The 11972-nt window shown below is 36.5% G+C and overlaps 1 protein-coding gene across 1 annotated transcript; it reads left to right on the top strand.

The window, feature by feature from the left end:
* The first annotated feature begins 9467 nt into the window (after positions 1-9467).
* LOC121464090 (olfactory receptor 12-like) lies at positions 9468-10412 on the top strand. Its single transcript, XM_041676708.1, has one exon. It carries the CDS (start codon positions 9468-9470, stop codon positions 10410-10412), a length of 945 nt encoding a protein of 314 aa, XP_041532642.1.
* Positions 10413-11972: the final 1560 nt, after the last annotated feature.

Below are 11972 nucleotides of genomic sequence, written 5' to 3'. Positions count from 1 at the left end.
TGTTCTGTTTACTCCTCCCACCTATCTTCTAACCAATGAGGGCCAAGCAGTTTCTTTTTATTTAACCAATGACCTTCCTCCATCATTTCCCCTTTTTCGGTTTAAACAACAACAACAACAACAACAAAAAGGCTTTAACTTTAACATAGCAAAATTACATATAACACAACAGTTATCAAGTAAAAGTTACAATAATCTTTATCATAACTAAGGAAAACTATAACTATAACTAACTATTCTTAACTTCATCAAAGACTCCAGAAAGATACAATACTACCTAAGCAAACAAGAAAAAAGCAACTTTTAAAACTCTAGAAATGACAGAGACATCTCGCTGCCTGGACAGTCACCCAAAGTTCCTCTGTACCGTTGGGGCATCCATCTTCAGCCTTCAGGCCCATGGTATCCAGCAGACATTTTTATAAAGCATGAAAATTCAAAGTCAGTTCAGTCACTATCTGTTGTGTCCTGCAGAATGTCTCGCAGACTCTTTCATGAATCAGGAACCCCAAAAGATCATCTCACCTTAGGCAAGTTCAGTAGTCCTCTCTCTATGGGTTCTCTGTGTCCAGTTTATGCAATAGTCCAGGCAAGAGCAGTTTCTTGCCCAAATGGCTATCAAACTCCATAACGAGCCTCTTCGATGCCCATCTTCTCCTTGAAATAGATTGGTGCTGCCAGGAGCAGAGTGTCTCATTGTCATGAAAAGTCCTAAGTTATTAAAACATTTAAAATGCCATATTCTATAATCTTTGAAAAATATGAAGAATGCCTATCTAAAATATATCTACGCACATCTAGAAAATATTAACTCACATGACTACAAACTTGACTATTATTTATGATTATCCATCAACAACCTATATTTCCTAATTATACATTACATTTTAATAATGAACTACACAATCACAATACCTTAATCAATATCAGAAATACATATACATATAACAAAATTGACCGTAAATCTCTATCAATAAAGCAAAATCTATACTAATGCAAATTATTCATACCTGTATCATATCCCCCTTCACATGTAAAAGAACATTTATAAACATTTTTTGGGAATATGGACGCAGTTATTTCTCTCCAAACTGCTTCCTGCTGAATGGGGGCTTCGTTAATTAGGTCTTTCATGGTATAACCTGTGTGCTAGTTTCATCTCAGCTGGCAGTTGAGCAAAGCAATTTTCTGAAGGTGTTCACACCAACCCTTCAGGAGGGCCTGGTCCATCATACCAAATCGGAATAGAAGAAATGAACAGGGTCTCATCCTCTGTGAAAACAAAATAAGAAACTCCTTTCCAAAGCATCATGTCCTTAGATCCAAATTTCAAAGTCAAGGCATCAAAATATCTATGTTGGATTAGTTCAGCAGCATTTATAAATAAATATCTTTTAGCATCTGTTGCTCTTTCCTCAGCATTCAAATAATTCAAAGAGAGCATAATAGCATACAGTATCAAAATTCTCTGTGTATTTTCCATCTTTGTGCGTTTTATTTTAACCTCTATTTTGCTTATTTTTACTTTTAACTTTTTGCTTTTTGAGACAGGTTCTCTGTATCTTTGGCCGGAAGTAACTCTGTAGACGAGGCTGTCTTTGAACTCTCAGAGATCCGCCTGTCTCTGCCTCCCAGGCATTGGGATTAAAGTTGTACACTACTATACCTTGAACTCACAGAGATCTGTTTGTCTCTGCCTTCTAGGCACTGGGATTAAAGGCGTGTGCTACCACACCTTGAAGTCACAGAGGTCAATCTTCCTCTGCCTTCCAAGTGTTGGGATTTAAGGTGTGTACTACCACACACAACAACTCTCTTCCTTTTTTTTTTGTTTTTTACTTTAAGAACTTCAACTTTTAGTCTGCATATATTTTTAACACAGTGTAAGCCATTTAAAAATTTTCTTTGTCTTTGAATCTCTCTTTACTGTATATCTCTCTCTTTCTGACCATATGTGTCTTTAATTTACCAAGCAATATCAGTAGGATTAAAGGCGTGGCTTTGCCGGCTAGATGTAGCCCATTCCTTAGCTTTCCAGCCTCATGGCTGAGGTACTGGCTGTAGCCATGTTTACTGCCACAACTCTATGGCATTTCAAGGTCCCTGCCAGCAAGCGTTCTTCAGCAGCCTGTGCTTGCAAACCGCATGAACCGCCTGCGTAAAAGAGTCAGAGTTTGCCCTGGCAGGACAGCCCAGACAGCTGGCATTTTTAAACGGCGCAGCTTTTTTCCTGCTATGGCTGAAAACCAAAAAGCATGCGTTCAGCTTTTCGTCAACACTGTTTACGTGTTTTGTGGCAGGACCTCTTAAAAGAGCTGCAAGCTTTGCAGCTAAAGTTGAGTCAGGAAGCCTCTCTTAGATGAGAGCACTTGCTTGCCTCTAACAAGCAGAGCAGACCCGTGAACACAGCGAGTCTAGTTGCCATCAAACAAATCATAGCACTTTACTCCAAATGCTCTATTCAAAAGCTCTGTCTCCCGCAGGAGCCAGACAGAGATCGCAATGGCGGCACAGCCCCAGGAAGTCGCGCTTTAAAATGACACAGCGTTTTTTCTGCTGCTGTTGCCGAATCAGGAAATCTCTCTACAGCACGCCACCAACAAACAAAAAATCTGTGTTAAACTCTCTCTCTCTTATTTTTAAACATTCTCAGGTTTTTTAAGTGGATTTAGCCATCACGTCGGGCGCCATTTATAATAATAAGGGCAGCGGGGCTGCGTTCCCAGCACCCCGGCCGCCTGCCTGGCTAGCTTATGCCTGAAATAACAACACACAAACTGTATTCATTTAAACGCTGCTTGGCCCTTTAGCTCTAGCTCTTACAGGCTAATTCTCACATCCCGATCAACCCATCTCTAATAATCTGTGAGCTCTGGTCTTACCGAGAAAGATTCAGCATGTCAAACCTGGCGGCTTGCTTCATCGCATGCGTCTGCCCGGGAGAGCGGAGCATGGCATCTCTCTGAGGCGTCTGCTCCCGAGAGGAGAGCTGTGGAGTCTGAGCTCACTTCCTCTTCCTCCCAGCGTTCTATTCTGTTTACTCCTCCCACCTATCTTCCAACCAATGAGGGCCAAGCAGTTTCTTTTTATTAAACCAATGACCTTCCTCCATCAAGGAGTGAGCACAAATCCAGCTCTCAGCACCCAAGCCCAGCACCTCACACCCACCCTAGCTTCACCGATAATGACACACACATATGCACATATAATTTAAAAATAATAAAGCAAAATTAACAGATTAGAAGAAATCCTCACCATTAGGATGGATCATGTGGAAAACAGAGTAAGAAGGGCTGGAAGACAGGCAGAGTAATTATACTGCTCTGTAAAATGCAGTGATAGGTTTACAAACATCTGCGAAGGAGACATTAGAAAGCTTTGGAACATCATAAAATGACCCAGCCTTAGAATTATGGGCACATGAGGAGAATACCATACAAAAGGAGTACAAAATATTATCGGTAAAATTATATTAGCCAATTTTATCCACTTAGAGATGAGATCCCCTTTCAGCTCTAAGTGATCAAACAGTATAAATAGATGGAATGAGAAAAGAAACTCTCAATGACATAGTACAGTTAAAATATGAAAAGTGCAGAATAAAGTATTCTGAAAATTGAAACAGAAAATGATCAAGTCACTTGCAAAGCAGGCCTATTAGAATAACCTGGGAGTATTCAACAGAAAAATGTAAAACCAGAAGAACTAAAAAGATTAATTCCAAGTCCTGAAAGAGGAAAACTGTCAACCCAGACTATTATGCCCAGCAAAACAAACAATTAAAAATGAGAAAAAAATAAAAACCTTTCAAATAAAAGCAGATCAAAGGCATTAATGAATAATAAGTGAACTGTACATAGATACTAAAAAAATACTTTATTGTATGGAAGGATACATATAGTCAAAGGGTCATTTGGAAAAGGAAACTCTGCCGTAATTATTACTCAAAAGAGATTAAAGGAAGCATCACAATTCAACAAAATTACAGGACTAAGACACATTTTTAGTAATACTTCTTATCAATAGTCTCAAAGCACAGTGAAAATATAAAGCTAGGAAATTAGAGACAAAACTAAGCAAAAACCAGCATCCATTAATTTTCTACCATCAAGATACACCCCTTACCATAGAGATAGTTTTAGATAGGGTAAAATGACTGAAAAGTGTATTCCAAAGAAATCAATCATTTTTAAAAATGACTAAGTGTAACAATTCTAATATATAATATATATTAAACTAAAAATAGTCAAAAGAACTAAACAAGGTCACTTTATACTCATCAATGGTGTGGGAGAATTGCCTTTATTCTGTCAATCATATTTTAAATAAATGCTGATTGGCCAGGCAGGAAGTATAGACAGGTCAACCAGACAGGAAGCAGAGGCAGGGTGATGAGAACAGGGAAATTCTAGGAAGGAGGAAGCCCATTCCTCCAACTCCTGCCCAGATCACTGAACAAGCAGGATATGACCTGCCCTGCTGAGAAAGATTCTGAGCCATATGGCTAACATAGTTCAGAATAACTGGTTAAAATAAGTGATAAGAGCTAATAAAAAGCCTGAGCTAATGGGCCAATCAGTTTATAATCTTATGGAGATGTCTGTGTGATTTTCTCTGGGACTAAATGGCTGGAGGACCAGGCAGGACAGAAACCCAAACAAGCAGCAGGCCCTTCATGTTACAGAATGGCACCCAATGCATTTGAGTGTTACACATCAAAGGAACAATACACCAAGAAAATATTATAAACCTAACATAGAATCACAAAACTCAAGGGCATCAAACTTCAGAACTGTAAACTTGTAATAGATGTAAAACAACAGATTAACCACAAAATAGTAATACTGAGTGACTTAAGTAAAGTGCTATTATCAACAGACTATACTGCTAGACAAAAATTAAATAATCACTAGATATCAGATACTGTGTATCAAATGGAACTAACAGACATCTCTAGAACATTCCACCCAAACACTAAAAGAGACAGACTCTTCCTGCTGCCGTACACAGATATTTCCAGTAAGACAGTAATAGGTTAAATATAGTAAAGAAAATTAACCCACATAAAGATGGATTATAAACAGAGAGTCTGGATTATGTATACATATTATTGTGTTTTCTTTGAATATTTTGACTGTGAAGGAGCTAAGTATAGAGAGACATTTTGTTGTATGGGCTGCTAATCTAAACCAGAATTTATATTATAAAGGTATCTTGACTTTAGAATTTGGGCCTAAGAATATGTCGCTTGGAAAAAGAGGTTCTTCCTTTGTTTCCACAGAGGATGAGAAGCTGTGGATTTATTCCAGGCTAATATGGTTTGATAGACCATGAGCCCCCCCAAGAGGTCACTGTGAACACCCCCAAAATAACTTCACCCAATAAACAGCAAGAAGAAGTTTGGACAAAAATATGCTCATATTCCCAAATATTGTTTGTAAATGCTTCTTTACATGTAAAAGGTGATATGCTATAGAGATGCATACTTTGCATTAATATGGATCTTGGTTTATTGATACAAACATAAGGTTAATTTTGTTGTATGTATATTTCTGCTCTTGATTAAGGTATTGTAATCATGCAGTTAATTTATAATAATGTATACTTAAGAAATATAGGTTAATAGATAATCATCAAGCTTGTAGTCATGTCAGTTAGATTTTCTAGATGTACAGAGATCTATTTCAGACGGATAGGCATTCTTCAAACCTTTCAAAGACTACAAAATATGGCATTTAAAATGTTTAAGAACTTAGGACTTTTCATGACAGTGAGACACATTTGTTCCTGGCAACACCAATTACTTCAAGAGGAAGATGGCCATTGAATAGGCTATGGTGTTGGTTAGCCATTGGGGAAGAAACTGCTCTTGCCTGGACTGGACATGCAAGACCTGCAGAGAAATGACTGCTGGGCTTGCCTAAAAGTGAGATGATCTTTCATGGTTCCTGCTTCATGAAAGACTCTGTGAGACATTCTGCAGCACACAGAAGAAAGGGACAGACAAACTGCCAATATAGACAGAACTGTCTTTGAAATTTCCTTCTTCATGAAAAAGTCTGCTGGGTACTATGGGCCTGTAGGCTGAATATGGATGCCCCATGGTACAGAAGAACATTGGGTGATTGTCCAGGCAGCAAGATGTCTCTGTTAATACTAGAGTTTTGGAAGATGCTTTACAATGCACCTTATGTTTATTTAGGTAATATTATATCTTTCTGGGGTCTTTCATGGACTTGAAAATATTATAGTTATAGTTTTTCTTAGTTATGATATAAAGTAGATATAAATATTGTAACTGTAATTCTTGCTTGATACTTGCTCTATTATATGTAATTTTACTATGTTAAAGATAAAGCCTTTCTTTTTTATTTAAACAGAAAAGGGAGGTAATGTGGTGTTTCATTCCGTATGCTGTGATTACCATTAATGAATAAAGAAAACTGCTTTGACTCCATGCTTGACTGGGCCAGCTCCTTCTAGGTACTGACATGACAGAGCATTACTAGATGAGGGAATGATGGTAGATCAAGTACATATCTCACAGTGGCTAAGAAGCCAAGAGGGACACACCAGAAGGGAGCCTGAGCAAGATACCCTTCAATAGGCAATGCCAACCTTAATCAAGTCAGAGACTTTGTTTTCAGTACTTCTGAACCACCCACATTGATTGAGAAACACCCCTTTAGTAAACACACCTTCAGGGGACACTTCAGATTCAAAGTATAATGACATATGTATATAAGCTCAAAATATTACATTAATGTCTACCTCAAAGATTTTAGAGTGTGAGGTAAACACTTGTCAAAATACACAAATGAAGTCTCTTGCTCAAAGAACATGTCTAACATTGAAAAAGTATGGCCATCTCCTGCAGTCATTTGGTATACAACATACCTGTGGTTCCTGAAAAGCAAGTTTATTTGAGCATGTTCTTGTCAATCATCTTACTTATTAAAGATTATGTGGCATACTTTAAAAAAAGAAAGAAAGAAAACTGCTTTGAGCCTATAGCAGAGCCAAAGGGAAACAGAGCTAGGTGGGGAAACCTAAACAGAATGCTGGGAGAAAGAAGGGTGGAGTTAGAGAAAAGCCATGTAGCCCGCCAGAGACAGATGCTGGGAACTATACCCGGTAAGCCACAGCCATGTGGAGATACACAGATTAATGGAGATGGGTTAAAATAAGATGTAAGAGCTAGCCAACAAGAAGCTAGAGCTAATGGGCCAAGCAGTAATTTAATTAATATAGTTTCTGTGTGAATTTCGGTTCTGGGTGGCTGGGACAAACAAGCAGCCTGCTGCTATAATCAGGACTATAAGAAATGAACCAAGTGTGTTTTTTTGTCACATTGTATCTGTTTTATTAGTTTCTTCTGTGTAGAAAATCAGTTATCATGTCCTCCAGGGAATGCTTTTAATTTTCCAAAGGTTTAATGAGTTCATCAATTAATAATTTTCTCTCTTCTCTCCTTGTTTCCTTCATTCTATTTCTTTTCCTTTGTTTCTCTTTTTCTGCATCCTGGCACAAAGTAGTTTACTGATGATAGAGCCTGTTGATCTCCTTGGAGTATTATATGGAGGCACTGCCTGCCCAGATCCTTGGTTTCCATCCTCATGGGGAAATCTCTTTCTGGATTCATTCCAGGCCTACTTGCCACTGAACTGGTGAAATAGTACAAGACAGTTGTAAGTTCATCCAACGTGACGTTAGGATATCATCTAAAAATGTTGCTGCTGTTTGCTAAAGCCAGCAAATCTGAACGGGGAACTGAACATTGATGAATAACAATCAGTGCTGTGGAATAGCTTCTGGGTAATGAACATTTGGTTTATATTCACGTTTTGGTGTATTCTTAAGCATACTTAGTGGTTCCTAAAATAATAAAAAAAATTCTCATATCTGTACCCTGACTTAACTTTCAATTCTATCCCATGTTTTGAAAATTCTGCTAAAATCAGGAACTTGTTAATGTAAACTATGGATTTAAAGGAAACTTAGTTTTTAAATTAATAGTCATTGCTGGAGGTGATTTTTATCACTTCTCTACTGTGAACATTGACCAGTTATATAGTTTTAACCTTTGTATTCAGCAGGGTCAGCTAGTACATATACACCAAAGATTCAAAACGTGCTTGCATATGAAAATTTCATAGTGTGATTCCAGTACCAACAGGAGCAATTGTGAGACATTTTTGAACATAAATACACATGTTGTACGTTAAATGATTATGCGATTTAAAAGTCAACTTCATAGCATGTGATTGAACTATTGATTACACAAATTCTTTTATACTCTATGATAAATTGTTGAGTAGTAGACAAGAATGTTTTTCACTCTAGTGACCCCAAGTCACTTAAATCTATTGTTAATATTTTAATTTTCTAAATCATAGAGTTGGAAAAAACTCTTCTCTATGTCTACGCTGTATTTTACTTAAGAATATGCTGCAATTGTGACAGTGTATGTTTAAATAAAGATAACTGGGGCTTGACTAAATTCTTACTTTTACTATTTAAATAACGATATTTAAATTGTTTTGTGTTGTCTTTTCATTTTACAAGGGTATATTAGGGCTTTTTCTAAAAGGAGAGTAAAAATTGAAAGGAGGAAGGATAATTTGAAAAAAAGAATGAAGGATAACATAGAAAAAGAGTAAATTAATAAAGAAAGAAAATAAGAAACAGAAGAAGGAGGGAGGGAGAGATGGGGTGCAAAGCAAGAATCTTATTGCATTGCTTTTAACGAATATAAGCAAAATGGTGAGTGTCTTTGGCAGTTAAGTTTTGCTTTCAAGCATTTAAACCATCTTATGGCTGAACAACAAAGGAACTAATGGCATGAAGTTATTGTGTAAAAATAAAATTATCTAAACTGGAGAGACTCCCTCTATCCTATAAAACTGTATATATTTATATACATATATATGTATATATACACACATATATGTGTAATGGTATATGTTACTTTTTATTTTGTTGATGAAACTAACCAAGCCAAATAGCATTTTAATTTGTGCTCAAAATTTATTCAAATATATTTACATTATAATACTTCATATAGTGTATATTCTAGAAAGATTATGATGTATACAATAAATATCAACCTTTTATAGTCACAAAACTTAATGGCAGGAAACAGGTGATAGAATCTATGGGAAAATTCAAAACAAAACTTCCTGATTCCAGACATTTTCCTGGAATCTCTGTTTTCCCAATAGAATTTAGTGGTCCAATTTGCATTTATTACAGGTAAGTATAATGAAAAATCTTCACTGGATTAAACAACTCAATGGGAAGACTTTAATAAGACAACAGATTGTTTATGTCCATGATGTTTTATAAAGTAAAATGAACAAGGTAAGTGTGCTCCCATGCTGAATCAGCAGGAGTTTTTACTAAAATTCTGACTCCTCACTTATCTTTTTTTATTTTTGCCATTTTCTAGTTTTATCTTCATATTAGCTATGAAGGGTGAGCAGAAGAGGAATTACTCAGAGGTAACAGAGTTCATTCTCTTGGGATTTAGAACCCCTCCAAAGTTTCAAGTTTTTTTATTCTTAGTGTTCTTGATGATCTACATGGTCGCTGTGGTAGGGAATGTCAGCATGATAATGATTATTAAGATGGACTCCAGACTCCAAACACCTATGTATTTCTTCCTTAGAAACTTGTCTTATTTGGATCTCTGCTATTCCACAGTCATTGCTCCCAAAACCTTAGCCAACTTCTTGACAAGTGAAAAGAAAATTTCCTACAATGGTTGTGCCACCCAATTCTTCTTCTTTGCTTTGTTTGTTACAACTGAAGGCTTCCTTCTCGCTGTCATGGCATTTGATCGATTCTCAGCCATTTGCTCTCCTCTCCTTTATCCTGTGCACATGTCCCAAAAGGTATGTATTCAGTTGGTAACTGGCTCCTACATTTGTGGATGTATCAACTCCATGGTACAGACAGGTTTCACCTTCAGCTTGCATTTCTGTGGAGAAAACAGGCTGGACCACTTTTTCTGTGATGTCCCAGCTTTGATTAAGATCTCCTGTGTTGATACTTTTGTGAATGAGATTGTACTGTTTATTCTCTCTGCTCTCATCATCATCTCCACCACAACCATCATTCTGGTTTCCTATGGGTACATTCTTTCTACTGTCCTGAAGATCCCCTCAACCCAAGGAAGGAGTAAGACTTTCTCCACCTGTGGCTCTCATATAGTAGCAGTGAGTTTATTCTTTGGAAGTGTGTTCTTCATGTATGCCCAGCCTGGGTCCATCTCCTCCCCAAAGCAAAGCAAGATTGTAGCTGTGTTCTACACACTTATAATCCCTATGCTGAACCCTCTAATATATAGTCTAAGAAACAGAGATGTCAAAGATGCTGTACAAAAAATATTAGGTGGGAAATGTTCTCAGTGATATTTATGAAAGCTTTATTTTGTGAACAAAATTTTATTCTAAGCTGTATATGACCACACATATAATTTTATAAGTTTCCTAGAGTAATAATTCTAGTTCAGATGCATAGAACATCATTTTGTGTGTACTGAATATATGAAAATATACAACTTCTCGCTTTATAATAAAATTTCAATTGATTGGGTAGCAAATAGAAAAATTTATCCTTATGTAATTGTTAAAATTATTTCATATGTGTATATTATACTCTTTTTTATTATAAGTTCAAAGGTTCTGTGATAGTGGCTAAATGAAAGCATGAACATGACATACATTTTGGATGAAAACTTATTGTGGCCCAAGTGGCCACATTTATATTCTAGGAGCTATCTTTCTTAGATAAAACAGTTTATGTGAAACATTTCTTCACATAAATATGTGGCAATAGTATTTTGTTAAACTTTATTTTCCCATTCCCCCTTTAATATAAAGTATTATATTAGAAAGATACTCTATAGATATTTTCATTTAATTTAAAGATATCTTCTTGTGGGAAGGATAGTAGTTCATAGGACTCTATAAGTTAAATGAAACTTAATGACCCAGAAAGTTCAGGAAACATAATAGGCTTTGGAAGTTCAGAATTCCAAAGACATAAAACAGTAAAAACTGCTGTGGAAATAAGACTCCCTTTAGTAGAGCTGGCCACACATTAATCAGAAAGCTGCATAGTTGTAACTTTTATGAGTTGCCAATAAGATTAGGGTGGATTTAAGGTGATTTAGCTACCTTTGTGGTACCTATTCTATAAATATCCTTCAAATAAATTAATTGGTCTAACAAGCTAGATTTTGGTGGAATCAATAGGATAAGTAAACATTTTTTTCATGTCTTCACAGGAGAAGTCACAAAACACATTTGGTACCCAAAGAGGGACCAACATTTTGACCCAAGGTTAAATTTCAAGGACCAGTTCTCTGGCTCCTGAGTTAGATGACAAAACATGATTGAGACTGATCCATCTGAGAGCAAAGTATTCATTGGGGCAGTCTGTATATGTCTACAGTTCCCCATATGTTATGAAATGCTGTGCCTCATTGCTGTTGTGGCAATGAGATACTCTTTGTGATGGGTGATATGCAATGCAACAAAGAATGATGCATCCAAGAGTGCATTGTATTTTCAGGGGAAGTCCCATACTATCTTGCTCTATGAAGAACATGGTAGCCGCATGGGGACCACTTCATAAGTACAGGGATAGCACCAAATGGGGTGAACTATAGTCTATTGTAGTTAGTGAAAGTATATAAGGGATAGGAATGCAATCAAATTCTGGCAATTGTTTCATGACCTTTACTATGGACATTAAGACATGGACCTGAGGCAGAGATGCCTATCCTGAAAAACGTAGCTACACAAGACATGAATTACATAGAAAAAATGCATGGGGATGCTTAATCATCAACTAGAATTTTGTCAGGGAATGTGGTAAGAAAGAATGAAGAAAAGGGAGTATTGGTTGTCATTTATTATCGATAGCTATCATAAAGATTAATAGATACAGGTTAATTTAAGATATAA

The sequence above is a fragment of the Microtus oregoni genome, unplaced genomic scaffold (assembly GCF_018167655.1).
Source record: "Microtus oregoni isolate MIOR12 unplaced genomic scaffold, Mior012 000001F_ref0000356, whole genome shotgun sequence".
Lineage (NCBI taxonomy): Eukaryota > Metazoa > Chordata > Mammalia > Rodentia > Cricetidae > Microtus > Microtus oregoni.
This window is presented reverse-complemented; position numbering and strand designations above follow the sequence as displayed.